The sequence below is a fragment of the Triticum aestivum genome, chromosome 5B (assembly GCF_018294505.1).
Source record: "Triticum aestivum cultivar Chinese Spring chromosome 5B, IWGSC CS RefSeq v2.1, whole genome shotgun sequence".
NCBI lineage: Eukaryota > Viridiplantae > Streptophyta > Magnoliopsida > Poales > Poaceae > Triticum > Triticum aestivum.
In genome coordinates, this window is record NC_057807.1 from 25,127,763 (window position 1) to 25,140,936 (window position 13,174).

Genomic DNA, 13,174 nt, shown 5'->3' on the forward strand with positions numbered 1-13,174 from the left:
GTTGCCTCATTTTATACCCCTATGTGCAAATCTCGTATTGTCATCAATCCACCAAAAAGGGGGAGATTGTAAGGGCATATTTATCCCTTAGTTGTTTTGGTGATTGATGACAATTCTTTTGCGGACTAATCGTGTGCTTTGAGCATTTCAGATATATCATGACTAATCGTGTGCTTTGGTGCCCCTCGAAGACTATTGAAGACATCGTTTCTCTATGTTTCTTTTCGGTGGATTTGAGTCATAGGAAAGCCGTACTATTAAGAGGGGGTCCGCATTGGAAAGGTTTGGGTGGAATCTGACGTACACATGTGTTCCTTTTTGCACCACCTTTCCTTTGGCTCTTTGGAGCATCCTCCGTCTTTCCTTGTCTAGGCAAAATGAAGGACTCCTAATGTTGCTGTTCTGAGGCAGGCGGTAGTACTGCTCCCCAGAGCGGTACTACTACATGCCCTTGCGGTAGTACCGGCTTACTGCGCGGTAGTACCACAATTGCTCACGGTAGTACCGCTCCATGGGAGCGGTAGTACCGTAGGTTTCAGGTCAGGTGCTGCTGCCCGAGCGGCAGTAGGCGTGGATGTAATTTTTTACATCCGCGCCCAGCGCAGTAGTACTGTGCCCTCGGCGCGGTAGTACCGTAAGCCCTGGCCAAGCACAGCGGCATGAGCAGAAGTAGGGGCAGATGTAATTTTTTACATCCGCGCCCTACACGGTAGTACCGCGCTGGGCTTGCGGTAGTACCGTGTTGGATTTTTGCATAGACCTAAACTCAGCAAAAGTAGTCACGGATGTTTATGTCCGTGCCTCCTCTGGCTTAACTATCCCTGCCTTGTAGTAGTACCGCAAGGGGGCACGGTAGTACCGCGCCAGCGGTTCTACCGCTCTCTGTCTTAGCACAACAGGGCTAGTTCTGGCCCCTACCGAGCCAGCGGTAGTACCGTGGTCCCCCGCGGTAGTACCGCAGGCCCGTGCGGTAGTACCGCGTGTTTGGTGCGGTAGTACCGCACGTCACAGTCTGAGTTGGTGGATAACGGTTGGATTTGTTCTTCCCCTATAAAAGGGGTGTCTTCTTCTCCAAGTTGACCACCTCTTCCATCCCCAAGCTCCATTGATGCTCTAAGCTCCATTTTCGCCCCGGTCTCTCTCCCTAGCCAATCAAACTTGTTGATTCTTTAGGGATTGCTTGAGAAGGCCTCGATCTACACTTCCACCAAGATAAATTTGATTTCCCCCACTAATCCCTTGTGGATCTTGTTACTCTTGGGGATTTGAGCACCCTAGACGGTTGAGGTTACCGCGGAGCCATAGTCCATTGTGGTGAAGCTTCATGGTGTCGTTGGGAGCCTCCAATTAAGTAGTGGAGATTGCCCCGACCTTGTTTGTAAAGGTTCGGTCGCCGCCTCCAAGGACACCAATAGTAAAATCACGGCATCTCGCATTGTGTGAGGGCGTAAGGAGAATACGGTGGCCCTAATGGCTTCTTGGAGAGCATTGTGCCTCCACACCACTCTAACGGAGACGTACTTCCCTTCAAAGGGAAGGAACTTCGGTAACACATCCTCGTCTCCATCGGTTCCACTCTTGGTTATCTCTTACCTTTACTTCTGCAAGATATATTGTGTTCTATCATTTGCTTGCTTGTGTGTTTATTGTTGTTGCATCATATAGGTTGCTCACCTAGTTGCATATCTAGACAACCTACTTTGATGCAAAATTTAATTTGTTAAAAAAAAGCTAAAAATTGTTAGTTGCCTATTCACCCCCCCCCCCCTCTAGTCAACTATATCGATCCTTTCACTTCCGAAAGAAATCGACGCCTCCTCAAATCATCTTGCGAAACTTGAAGGAGGAAGCTAGGCTCTGGGTGCTAGCGAGTGTGAAACGCCTGAGTAATTTGATGCCGCGAAAGTAATGAATTTTGTATTTAGTGGGCCCAATGTGGCTTCGACTTAAACCTTGTCTCCTCCTTTAATTAATGAATGAGGCAAATCTTTTGCCTCCGCGTTCAAAAAAAGTTGGCCTTAGATTCTTTCATTTGCATAACGTGTCCACGGTTTACATGATGCCTAAAGTAGTCACGCACGCACGCGCCCTGTCACATGTGGCCCATTGTCAGTCCAACACACACACACTTCTCTCTCTCTCTCACTCACAGGTCCACCGATACTCCTATATCAGGCGTGACATTTGCCTCCCCTTGAGCGCAAGCGTCTTCTTCCCAGAATCTTGCCGTAGGGTATCAATGCCGGAGCACTGAGTTGTCCTCCCAGGACGCCAATCTGCAGCTAGCGAAGAACACTGCACCTTCACTTGTACGTACCACTGAGTTGTTATCTTTCTTGACCAGGAGATGCTCGAGGATGGTGATTGGTTCCACCGGTGTATCGAGTGTATGCGGTTGTCGTTCGGTAGTTGCAGTTTGTACGCCAGTACCAATGCGTTGAAGAATTTGAAACGGTTTGTCTAATTCACATCTAGATATTTTTTAAGGATGTCATATTTAATCTTCCATAAATATATAATGCAGCAATAAGAAACAAAAAACTTAGACAAAAAAACATAGACCACAAAAAGAATGGACCTCAATTTAGATATGACATAACTATGTCACATCTACATGTGTCCTAGACAGCTCCAATCTGAAAGGGGCCAAAAAAACATGTATGCCAGCTTGGGGCATGGATGATGCGCCACCGTGGACTGGGTATAGGGTTGAAGCTTGAGGAGAACAGAGTCTGCTACCTCAAATGATGGCTGTGTACGATTTCTGTCAGCCTTCTGTTTGAACCTGTTCTGGGAGCGTGCCGACTGCCCCCGCCCCCCGGAGCCAACCATTGCGAGTCGCCCAGTCCAATTCAGTGCGAGCACCGACCTACTCGATCCTTCGGCCATCCTGAGAGCAAGATGTTGGGCACGCTTGCTATCAAACCGACGGCCGAGGCAACTTTGGACGCCATGGCCACCATGAGCGTGCTGCCAAGGCGCGGTCGTTTGTGAAGGAATTCCGGACGATTGAGTTCCACAACGGCAAGCTCAATGGACTTAGCAATGAGACTGGACAGCTTAGAGCAACTCCAACGGGCCGATCCAAACGGACGGTGCATTTGTTCGTTTATTGTCCGTTTGGATCGGCGCCCGTCCGGCGTCCGTTCAGTTTTGCATTTGGATCGGCAGTGCGCCCAACACATCGATCCATTTCATGTCCGCATTTAATTTTAAAAAAAAAAGACCCACTGACGATCATGCCAGCGGCCATGTCTCATGCCGGCACCATGCCAGCACCGGCATACAATGCCGGCTTTAAAAAATATCACCACAGTTCATGCTAGCGCACTCGCCAGCTGGCCGGCACACATGCCAGCACAAAAAAAACGGCACACATGCCAGCATAAAAAAAAGGATGAGACTTGAGTTCGACCACGCCATCACGGCTCCCGTGGTCATGTCAACACACCTGCCAGCATACAAAAAAGATGGCGCTTACCGCCATAGATCACTCGTCGTCGAACTTGAGCATGTCGGCTTGCATCTTCTCGAACCACGGCGCTGATGCCTCCCAGGAACACGGCGGGTGCACGTTATTGAGGCAAACAGAAGCGCCAACATTCGTGCGTGCGTACGATCTGGCACAAACAGAACTGCCAACATTTACCAGCGAGACCCAACAAGGACAACAAAAACTACACTCAGGTTGCAGCTGTATATAAATTCTTTCTCGAGCCAAATATTAGCAGCAGGAGTTCACAGTGCATGTTCAGAAACAACCAAGGGAACACAGCGCGGCGGTATATATATATATAATAAATTATCTACCACCATTTCTCGACCCCATTAAATCATGGGTTGCAAATGCACCCGGTAACCAAAATACAAGCCAACAGCCAGCCTGCATGCCGGTCTATATCTGCAGTTATCAGCTTCTCCTCCGCCTTCAAGTCAGGGTGTTGGAAAGAATCACCGCCGCGGCTTCCCTCCCATGTCGGTTCCTTTACATTGCAGCCGCACAACAAAATTTCAGTCGATGCTGCTGCCATCATTTGTCCTCACTGGATCTTTCTTGACAGCACAATTGTCCCCCGAGGCCCCAATTAACCAATCAGCTATACAATGTCCAGGCTCACAAGTCGTCACCCGCCGCCGCTACTCCTGATGTTGTACAATCAGGAGACTCTACTATTGTTGTTGTTTCTGTATCTACTAAGCTAGTATCACCATGTACCCGCCTATAAAAAAGAACATAAGCTGCCGACGTCTTTATGCTATCCTCGTTCTCAAGACCTGAGACACAACGGTCGTCAAAATCATACCACTTCTTTTTCCCATCATTCTGCAACAGAAGAAGGTACCTCGTGTGAGAAGCTGACTAAGCACATGCAGAGTGTTTGCTTAGCGGGCTAAGCGCATGCAGAGAATAACAAACAAGGTCAGCAGGGAAAAGAACGCTTACATAAACATATGCAGTGTAGTGACCTCCTCCCATGCTCCCATAGTGGTTACTGACAGCATACAGTTGATAGTGGTTGGACATCTGCCCGCTTCTGTCGCGGATATAACTCGACAAGTCAAGATCATGAATCGGGAAGTCCACATATGTATCCAGCTTGTTTTTTGTGTACCGACTGTATGAAAATCTTTTTAGGTGTATTATGAGGATCTCTGGTAACCTCCAAAGGTCTAGTTTCTTACTAGCTTGTCGGTGTTCTTTACAACCTGGGCAATACCTGTGAAAAGAAAATGAAATAAACATGAATACTTGTGCGTGCTTCTATGTTTTTCCTCCAGTAGTTTTTCTACTTCTTGGGGTAAGTAACTCAAAGCAAGAGATTATAAAACAGTGATACATGACAATATCGATGAAAAATAATTACCACATGTCCTCTGGGCCCAATGGTTCCTCCTTTATAAATGCTTCAAGACATGCATACAGGGAACAGGTTTCCTGTGGTCTCCTTGTAAACAGCACGGTCTTGTAAACCTCAGGAAGCGAATCCAAAGAATCAAGGTTGTATTGCTTGAGACCCTTATCCTGCCAACTCACAGACACAATCAAACGCCTCTGCAAATTGGAAAGTGTAATAGTTTGATCCATTTCTATCTTCATGCGCTGGTTCGGGAACCTCTCAGTATTCAAGAAAAATAGCATGCCACCTTCAGTCGTCATGTCATCCTCACCAGCATTAGTGTTCATGCTGGAGCACTCTGCAGCATCGGAGCTCATATCGATGTCTGAAGTTTCATTCACGGGGCTGCTTTTGCCAGTTATTTGATCATCATCCAAAACATCATCTTTTGGTTCTCGGAATGGAGTCAGAGCTTTTAGGAGAAGATTGTAGATAGTACGCCCATCAATTGTGTCAGGGAGATTTGATACAAGAGGAGTGCCAAAATTCTTCCAAGACTTCCTACCAAAACTAGAGATGGAGGACCTGTACATAAAAGGAAGATTTTGTCGTAAGAAGGCTCTATCTGTACTTAGGCAGATAAAACAAAAGAAAACAGACGATGAAGGTGTTGATATCCAACTTTTCTTTTCTTTCAGAAAAACTGAGTCCAACTTTGCCAGCACAACATAACAGACGAGGCGATTATACTTACTCCATACGTTCGCTTTTGAACACCACTACAGCTGCACCTTCACTGTCTTTCGGAAGTCGATAGGCAACCAATTTATCTCCATCTCTGATCAAGGAGATGTCATCAGAGGGATCCTCCAAGTAGCGGATGAGAGAACTATTGTAAACCTACATGTAAATATCATAAAAATATATTAAGGAAGCATGCAGGGGATATGTAGTAGCTTTTAGCACAAGAATGATATGCGGGAATGAGTAATACCTCAGCAACCAAGAGGCGCTCGTCGTCTCTAAGCGAACAAGCATTGCTTAACGCATTGATGAGTGTCTTAAAGTCTCCAGATTTTGGTATACTCACAGTGTAAGGAGATGGCCCAATAGAGCCGTCAGTACTAAAGACTGTTACGGTCATTGTTCTCGTTGTCGTTGAAGGCAGGGGCAAAGATAAATACATAAACGGGTCAAACGTTATGGACACTTTCTTGCAAAGTGGGCAAACTAGCGTAGATTTGTATTGGCCCTGTCAATGAAGCACCAAAGATGGTCAAAAGTTTGACAAAGCATACAAGTTAAAGCAGCCAGAATAAAAAAATCGACCATTACCCACATTCATTCCACCCACAAATAGTGTGTATGGATGTGCCGGTTTGATCACAATTTACATAGGTTTGAAAAGGGATTCTACTTGCTCTTTCATTCGATATATGTATCCACAAGAATAACGTATAAAGATGCATTCCCTTCCGTATGGGCAATAGGCAGTCCAACGGAATTGCCTGGGCACTGGTATCACAGCTGTTTAGGTGTAGATGATTTGACTTGCCGATACCCAGCCCCTCACTGACACCCCTAATGAATATTAAAAGGACTAGGAAATGGCTTCCGTAAGTATGGGAGGAATCTAACAGCAGATAACCAGTAATTTCTTAACTCATCCACAGGAAATAGAAGGTGATTCAGTTAAGAGTAGTGGCTACTTCAAATGAGATATGAGATGGCATATCTTACAAAAATAAAGAAAATGCATGCGCATAAAACTAACCTGGCATGTATCAACTATAATGGAATCATTTCGAGCTAAATGGTTGCCCCAGTACTCATCTGCAACCTCTTCATCAGGACGACCATCTGAATCCTTTGCTTCAGCATAGGGTTTACATTTGACACGATTCAAATCTTCATGTAGTCCATCCAATAAGAAAGCAAGAAGCTCCTACAAATAGCATAGGAAAGTCATCTGTAAACCAATCTATTGGCACTCATAAAACATTCCAGGTAAATACTAAACACTATGTGAGTTTGCTAAAATACTACTACATGACTGGGAAGTGTGAAAATAATACAAAGAAAAGAACCAACACCCTCAAGAAATATAAGCAATTAAAAAGGGCTAGTTTGGTTGCTGCCCTGGGCTGCATGCCTGGGCAGAAGTGTTGCCTGGCCCAGGCCTAGGATTTCGAGTTTTCTAGCCTGGTGAGGCAGCCTGGACTAGCACCTGTCTCGAAACAGGGCCTGGGCCTGGTAACTGACGCATCAGCCCACAACCCACCTGCAAATGGATTGATTAGCGCCAGGCAGCCGCTGGCCACGGTCCAGGCAACTAGAATCTGATGCCTGACAGGCAAACTATTTGCCTGAGCTATGCAGGCCAGGCTAGCTCTATTATTTTTAAGGGTTAGGCTCCAGGCCAGGCACCACATAGCGAGGATGCAAACCAAACTAGACCACAAACTCACAGGATTCTGGCATTGTAAATTATCAACAGGATTAACACAGCAGCAAGTAACATGACTCGTAAATTTAGGCTAATTGATTCTGAACGTGAAAATGGAAGTAGGATTAAGTGGCTTAACACATTGCCAACCATGCTAAAAACATCCATGTCTTTCAGAAAAACAAGAAATTTACTAACCTGTGAATCATGTTGGTTAAAGCCACTGAATTGGGGGGCAAAGCGTGCAAGTTTTGCCTTAAACTGGCGAGGAGAAAATGAGGTTCCGTCAATAGCCCACAACTTCCTCACCAGATCTCCAAATGAATAAGCAAGCTCCCCCTATTTAAGAAACATTGTCTAGATGAGCAACGGCATAAAAATTAAGAATAAATGAACTGTGTTTATGTAAAAGAAATTTCAACATGCCTTCATTCCTAGTGGGTTCTGGGTGTTTATTTCCTTCTGGTAATCTCCAAGAAAATAGTCAACCAGCTTTGAAGTATGAGCCAAACACTGGACTGCACTGTTCATGAAACATGTGTTTCCAAGATTGTCTAATCCTATTAAACCAGAGCCAACTTGCTTACAGATTCCACCTGATGAATCCAGATCCATGTCCATGATGCCACCATTGCTCAAAGCTGAGCTACCCATGGTCAATGCTAACTCATCTTTTCTCCCAGCAGCACCATTAGCCGGAGGTTCTGATATATCATAGAATTGTATTTCCAGAGGCATCTGAAGATGTGAACAAAATCATATAAGCACAATATACTACAGAAGTATTCCATTACTCATCTAAAGATATGAATAAAAGGCCGTTGAAGATCTTATTTCAGAACTTAACCGCTGTTAGATTTTAGTATCAAATATTCCCTCCGTCTCAAAATGCAAGACGTATTTTGACACTGTCAAAAACATCTTACATTTTGAGACAGAGGGAGTAACTAGGAAGGACAACCTGGTGTATACTTTGTTTAGTCAGACCAGGCGAGTCTGGATTAACCTAGCAGAAGCCAACTCATCTATTTTGAGGAAGCCGGCTCAATCCAGATCGGTCATCGTCTTTGATATTATGGAGGGAGGGGGGGTACCAATACCAATATATACAATGCTAAACATGCTCATAACTTGCCAGTGCCAGATATAAGTAGAACTTCAGGCATCAGCCGAATTTAGTTGCAAATAAACAGGTTAGCACTCCAGCATTGAGGCGAGGTTAGATTTCAAAAGCTCGGAGAAGATGGGGGCTATAAGCATACTTTCAATTTCAACCCGCTTAAAAGCAACTATTAGTTACTTGCTACCCATGTGCGCATGAAAATTCAAGTCACTAAAGTAGAAATTTTTCATTAGGACAGTGAATGTTTACTCAAAAAAACAGCAATATAGCGTCCCAGTGCTCCACATTCAAATAAAATTACGATGTTGCAGGAGGAAATAAAAGTAATGGGGATTAATTTGGCTAATTAGTAGTAATGCAGTAGAAAAGCCTAAGAAGTAGCTAGGAGATAAAAGACTATGACCAACACAACTGTACAATTAATTTATAACAATCTTATGCAAGAAATTAAGCATAGGCAATAGAATGGCAAATTTGATTGAGAAGATAATGACCTCCTGGTCAGAAGACCGGGGATCTTGGGGCATACGGTTCCATTCATTCATCAATATGAAGGTTGTTCGCCCAGAGAAATCCCATATGTGAACCTAAATATAAATAGACATGTGATCAAAGAAAAGAAACACAAAACTTTACACATTCAAGTGAAAATAATCAGAAATTACCGGCTCAGACTCCGAAGCCAGAATCTTGTTTGCTCTTTTAAAGTTCTCGGCTGAGTTGTCCTGATATGTTAAAAGTAAAAATTAGAACAACACCGTTTTCTTATGAACTGAAGTGAAATTCATGAATGAAAACATATAGATCCTTTACAAAACCAACACTGCTGAGAAACCTTTCTTCAAAACAAGGAGGGGAAGCAGATGGTGTGGAAAATAACACATACCTTTCTACTGATCTTCACCGTTAGTGCATTTGTACCTCGAGTGACCAAAACTCTAAGCATTATAGGGTATATGTTTACGGATGCCTCTTCAGTAAGCAATGAACTTTTGCCATTAGACTTGAGAGAATCAAAATGCCTAGGTGAGAAAATCAAGAAATCAATTAAGTTATGAGACAGATAATATAAACAATCAGGGCAAACCAAAAATTGGAGCATAGCTAAACCAGCCAGCTATGCATATATTACACAATTGGTAGGCCTAATTTTTAGGTGCATCATTGCATTCAAATATTACATCTATGTAATCTCACTTCCCATCCATCGACCAGCTCAAGGAATAAATGCAACAGGCTAAATGCAATACCAGATCTCTTGGTCTGAACTTGCTGCATGGTATAATGAACTTCCCTCAGAATAGTTTAAAGTGGGTTACATCCAAGCTTCATCTAAAGACTCAAGAAAAATTGGGTTTGTAACTGTGTACTATTATGACTTGTACAACACAAAAGCATAAAGTGAACCAATAAATGTCCCCTTGTTGCCATCGGCTATGGTAGACAAACTAGAGATGAAACGACAAACCATATAGTAGAGTAGACCATCATATTTTTCTTTCTCCTACAAAACTATTCTAGACATGCCTGGAGACAGAGCATCAACAGTAGCAGCCTCCGCGGAGCCAGTGTGACAAAAAAATCAATTATAACCTTCATGGAAAATTGACGCCAAAGAACTCTCCGGCTTGGTTGCACATTGCTTTAATAAGAAGGAATACTATGTACAACTGTAATATATAATTAATAATCCATCACTGACAGTTAGTAAGCATGTCACTAATAAACCTTTCATGTAACGCAAATACGTCCAACTGCACACTTTCTGCATGCTTATACAAAGTTAATATTCCTTATAGATACAAGGAGGATAACAAACTACTGTGTGCACAAGACGACACGACAATATTGGCGAATTAATCCATCGCCTAGGCGCATTCATTCTACCAGCAGGCAGCTCAATGGCGCGCATGCAAGTGAGCAACGGACAGTTACCCTATATAGCCCACCTGAGACTACCGGTGCCATTTTAGGAACATAGGGCACAAGCTTGGTTCCCTAACTCCCTTTAGCCCCCCAGCAGCAAGGGTGATTCCAATCTAGATTCGAGAACATACCTATTGACCAAACCACATGCATTAATACACCGCGCAATGCATATATGATACCTAAAGCTTCACTGGGCACCAACCATCAGATTTGATCCAACACTAATACCATGCACCATTGCCTACGTAATAACCCGCACACGGCATGATCAGAATCTAGGCATTACAGATGCATCTATCTATTCATCCAATCCATGATCCGCTCCCGTCCCAACGAGCAAGTAGAGGCAGAGGCTTTTGCGCTCACCAGGTGCGTGCCTTCCCGAAGAGGTCGGCCGCGACGAGCGCGTAGCTCCTGGCCCCGGCCTTGGCGGAGGCTTCGGGCTGGAGGAGGTCGTCGGCGCGGCGGAGGGTGAAGGTGGCGTTGTCGCTCATGAGCAGGCTGAGCACCCCGCGGAAGCCGTAGGAGGGGCCCCCCGACGGCGCCGCCGCGTAGGGAATCCCGTGCGCGTCGATCTCGGCGCCCTCCTGCGCCTCCCTCCACCACCTGCATTGCTCGGGCAGCGATGCCGTCAGAGGCGCCATCCGCGGACCCGCCGGCCTCGGATCGGAGGGCTAGGTAGGGTTAGGGTTTGTCGGAGCGCTTACCGGTGCTGGACGAGGAAGACGCGGTCGTCGTCATCGGCGGGCGCGGCGGAGGCGGAGGCGGGGCCGGAGGTGGACGCGGCGTCGCCGGCGGCGAGCGGGGAGGAGGGCATTGGGGGCGGGATCCGAGGGGATTCGGCGGTGGGCGGGCGGGCGGCGGATTCGGAGGCGCGGCGGGGAGGAAATCGATTTGGATTTGGATTTGGATTTGGATTTGGATTGAATCGAAGCGGAAGGCGAGGAGGGGGTGGAGAAGACGATGCCCTCAAGGAGAAGGCTGCTATTTACGCGGAGGACGATGAGTCACTTGACCGGAGATCGAATCGGACCGCGCCGCAAAAAAAAAGAATCGGACCGCGCCGCGGCCACAGCGAGTAGCAGCGCTTTCTAGAGCCGGGCCCACCCGTCAGCCTCGCCTGCTGTCTCTCTTGCCTTTTTTTTTGGCAAAAGTATTTTTTTTTGCTGTGCATATATCTCGGTAATTTTCTTCGAAAAGGAATATTCTTGCCGAGGGCCGAGGCGGACGGTAGAGGAGGAAGAGCATCGGCGGGCAGCAATGGCACTCGACATGGCTTAGACGTCGTGTCGAAGAGCCGGCTACCTCTTCGTAAGGAAGATGATGCATATTTTGCACGCCAGAATTTTTGCTTCTCCACGTGATGTAGTGCTTGGTTTTGCATTTACTATCTTATAGGAGTAGTACATTAGTTGTGCCCGAGGGACTTTCATGTCTCGACAAAAAAGGAGCAACCTTCATTGATGCCTTCTTGAAAAGAAAAAGAAAAACTGTAGTTTTCGTGTGTCGTCCGTGGTGTTTTTGTACCTGGTACCTAAACAAGATGTCACTGCCGCACGACACCCGCGCTACCACGGACTGCGGTGGTGTAGCATACTTCCATGAGACGCCGGTGCGTGCTCATCCACTCGTCACAACCATACGTCATGACACATGTCTGAGTCCAACGTTAGCAATGGCGGTCATACCTAAAATGGAAATGAGCGCTAGGGTTATGAATTTAGAATCACGGAACCGTGGAAGAGCTAGACTACCGAAATTTAGCTCCATATTTTCCATGTGCCCAAAAAATGGGCAGTGTGTGTATGGAAGCAACCATGAGAAGATTAGGCGCGTCTACCTTTCTTCACTGTGAAACTTAGAAGTTGGGCACGATATTGGGGGGGGGGGGAGTCTTTCTTACCAATTTTGCTATGTATATATGTCTTTAATTATTTCCCCGAAAAGGAATATGCTTGCCAAGGGCCGAGGTGGCCGGGGCAGGGACGACAGAGGAGGAAGAGCATCACTTGGAAGCAATGGCACTCAACACGGTTTAGATGTCGTGTCGATGAGTTGGCCAGCTTTTTTGCTTCTCCATGCGGTGTGGTGCGTCGTTTTGCTTTTACAATCTTATAAGTGTGTTAGCCGTGCTAAGGGACATTCACGTCTCGACAAAAAAGAGCAACCTTCATTAATGCCTTCCCGACAAAAAAGAAGGTAACTTTTGTGTGTCATCCGTGGTCTTCCTATGCCTGGTACGCAAAAAATATGTCACTACCGACACGACACCCGTGCCACCGCAGGCTGTCGCGGTGTAGCATACATCCACGAGACGTTGGCGCGTGCTTACCCACCCGTCGCAACCATCACTTGTGACACATAAACGTTTCGAACTGCGGTGGCGGTGGTGGTGACACCTAAAATGGGAATGAGCGTTAGGGCTAGAAACTTATAACCATGGAACCGCATAAGAGCTACTCCTTCCGTTCCAAATTACTCGTCGTGATTTTAGTTCAAATTTGAACTAAAACCACGACGAGTAATTTTGGAACAGAGGGAGTAGATTACCAACGTGCAGCTTCATATTTCCCATGTGCCCGAAAGAATGGGTAGCGTGTATGTGGAAGAATGGGTAGCGTGTATGTGGAAGCAGCCCATGAGAAAATCAGGCGTGGCTATTTTCTCTTCCCCGTGAAACTAAAGAAGTTGGACACGATCAGGGATAAGTCTTGCTATTTTTCCCGTGTGAAATTCGAGTCAAGAAACGAAGGTGATCACTGATCACACGCTGAGGCGTAGTGGTGCATCGGCCGTGAGATCTCAGGTGCACGTCCGGGCCGGGCAGGGCGACAGCAA

The 13,174-nt window shown here is 45.9% G+C and overlaps 1 protein-coding gene across 1 annotated transcript; it reads right to left on the bottom strand.

The window, feature by feature from the left end:
* Positions 1-3,666: 3,666 nt before the first annotated feature.
* On the bottom strand, positions 3,667-11,323 carry LOC123110203 (ubiquitin carboxyl-terminal hydrolase 8). Its single transcript, XM_044530677.1, has 13 exons — positions 11,044-11,323; positions 10,703-10,942; positions 9,294-9,429; positions 9,073-9,132; positions 8,902-8,994; positions 7,711-8,022; positions 7,483-7,623; positions 6,613-6,783; positions 5,833-6,090; positions 5,593-5,738; positions 4,866-5,423; positions 4,445-4,718; positions 3,667-4,324 (listed from the first exon to the last, which is right to left on the bottom strand). The coding sequence occupies exons 1-13, from the start codon at positions 11,151-11,153 to the stop codon at positions 4,115-4,117; spliced, it is 2,709 nt and encodes a 902-aa protein (XP_044386612.1). The 5' UTR covers positions 11,154-11,323; the 3' UTR covers positions 3,667-4,114.
* Positions 11,324-13,174: the final 1,851 nt, after the last annotated feature.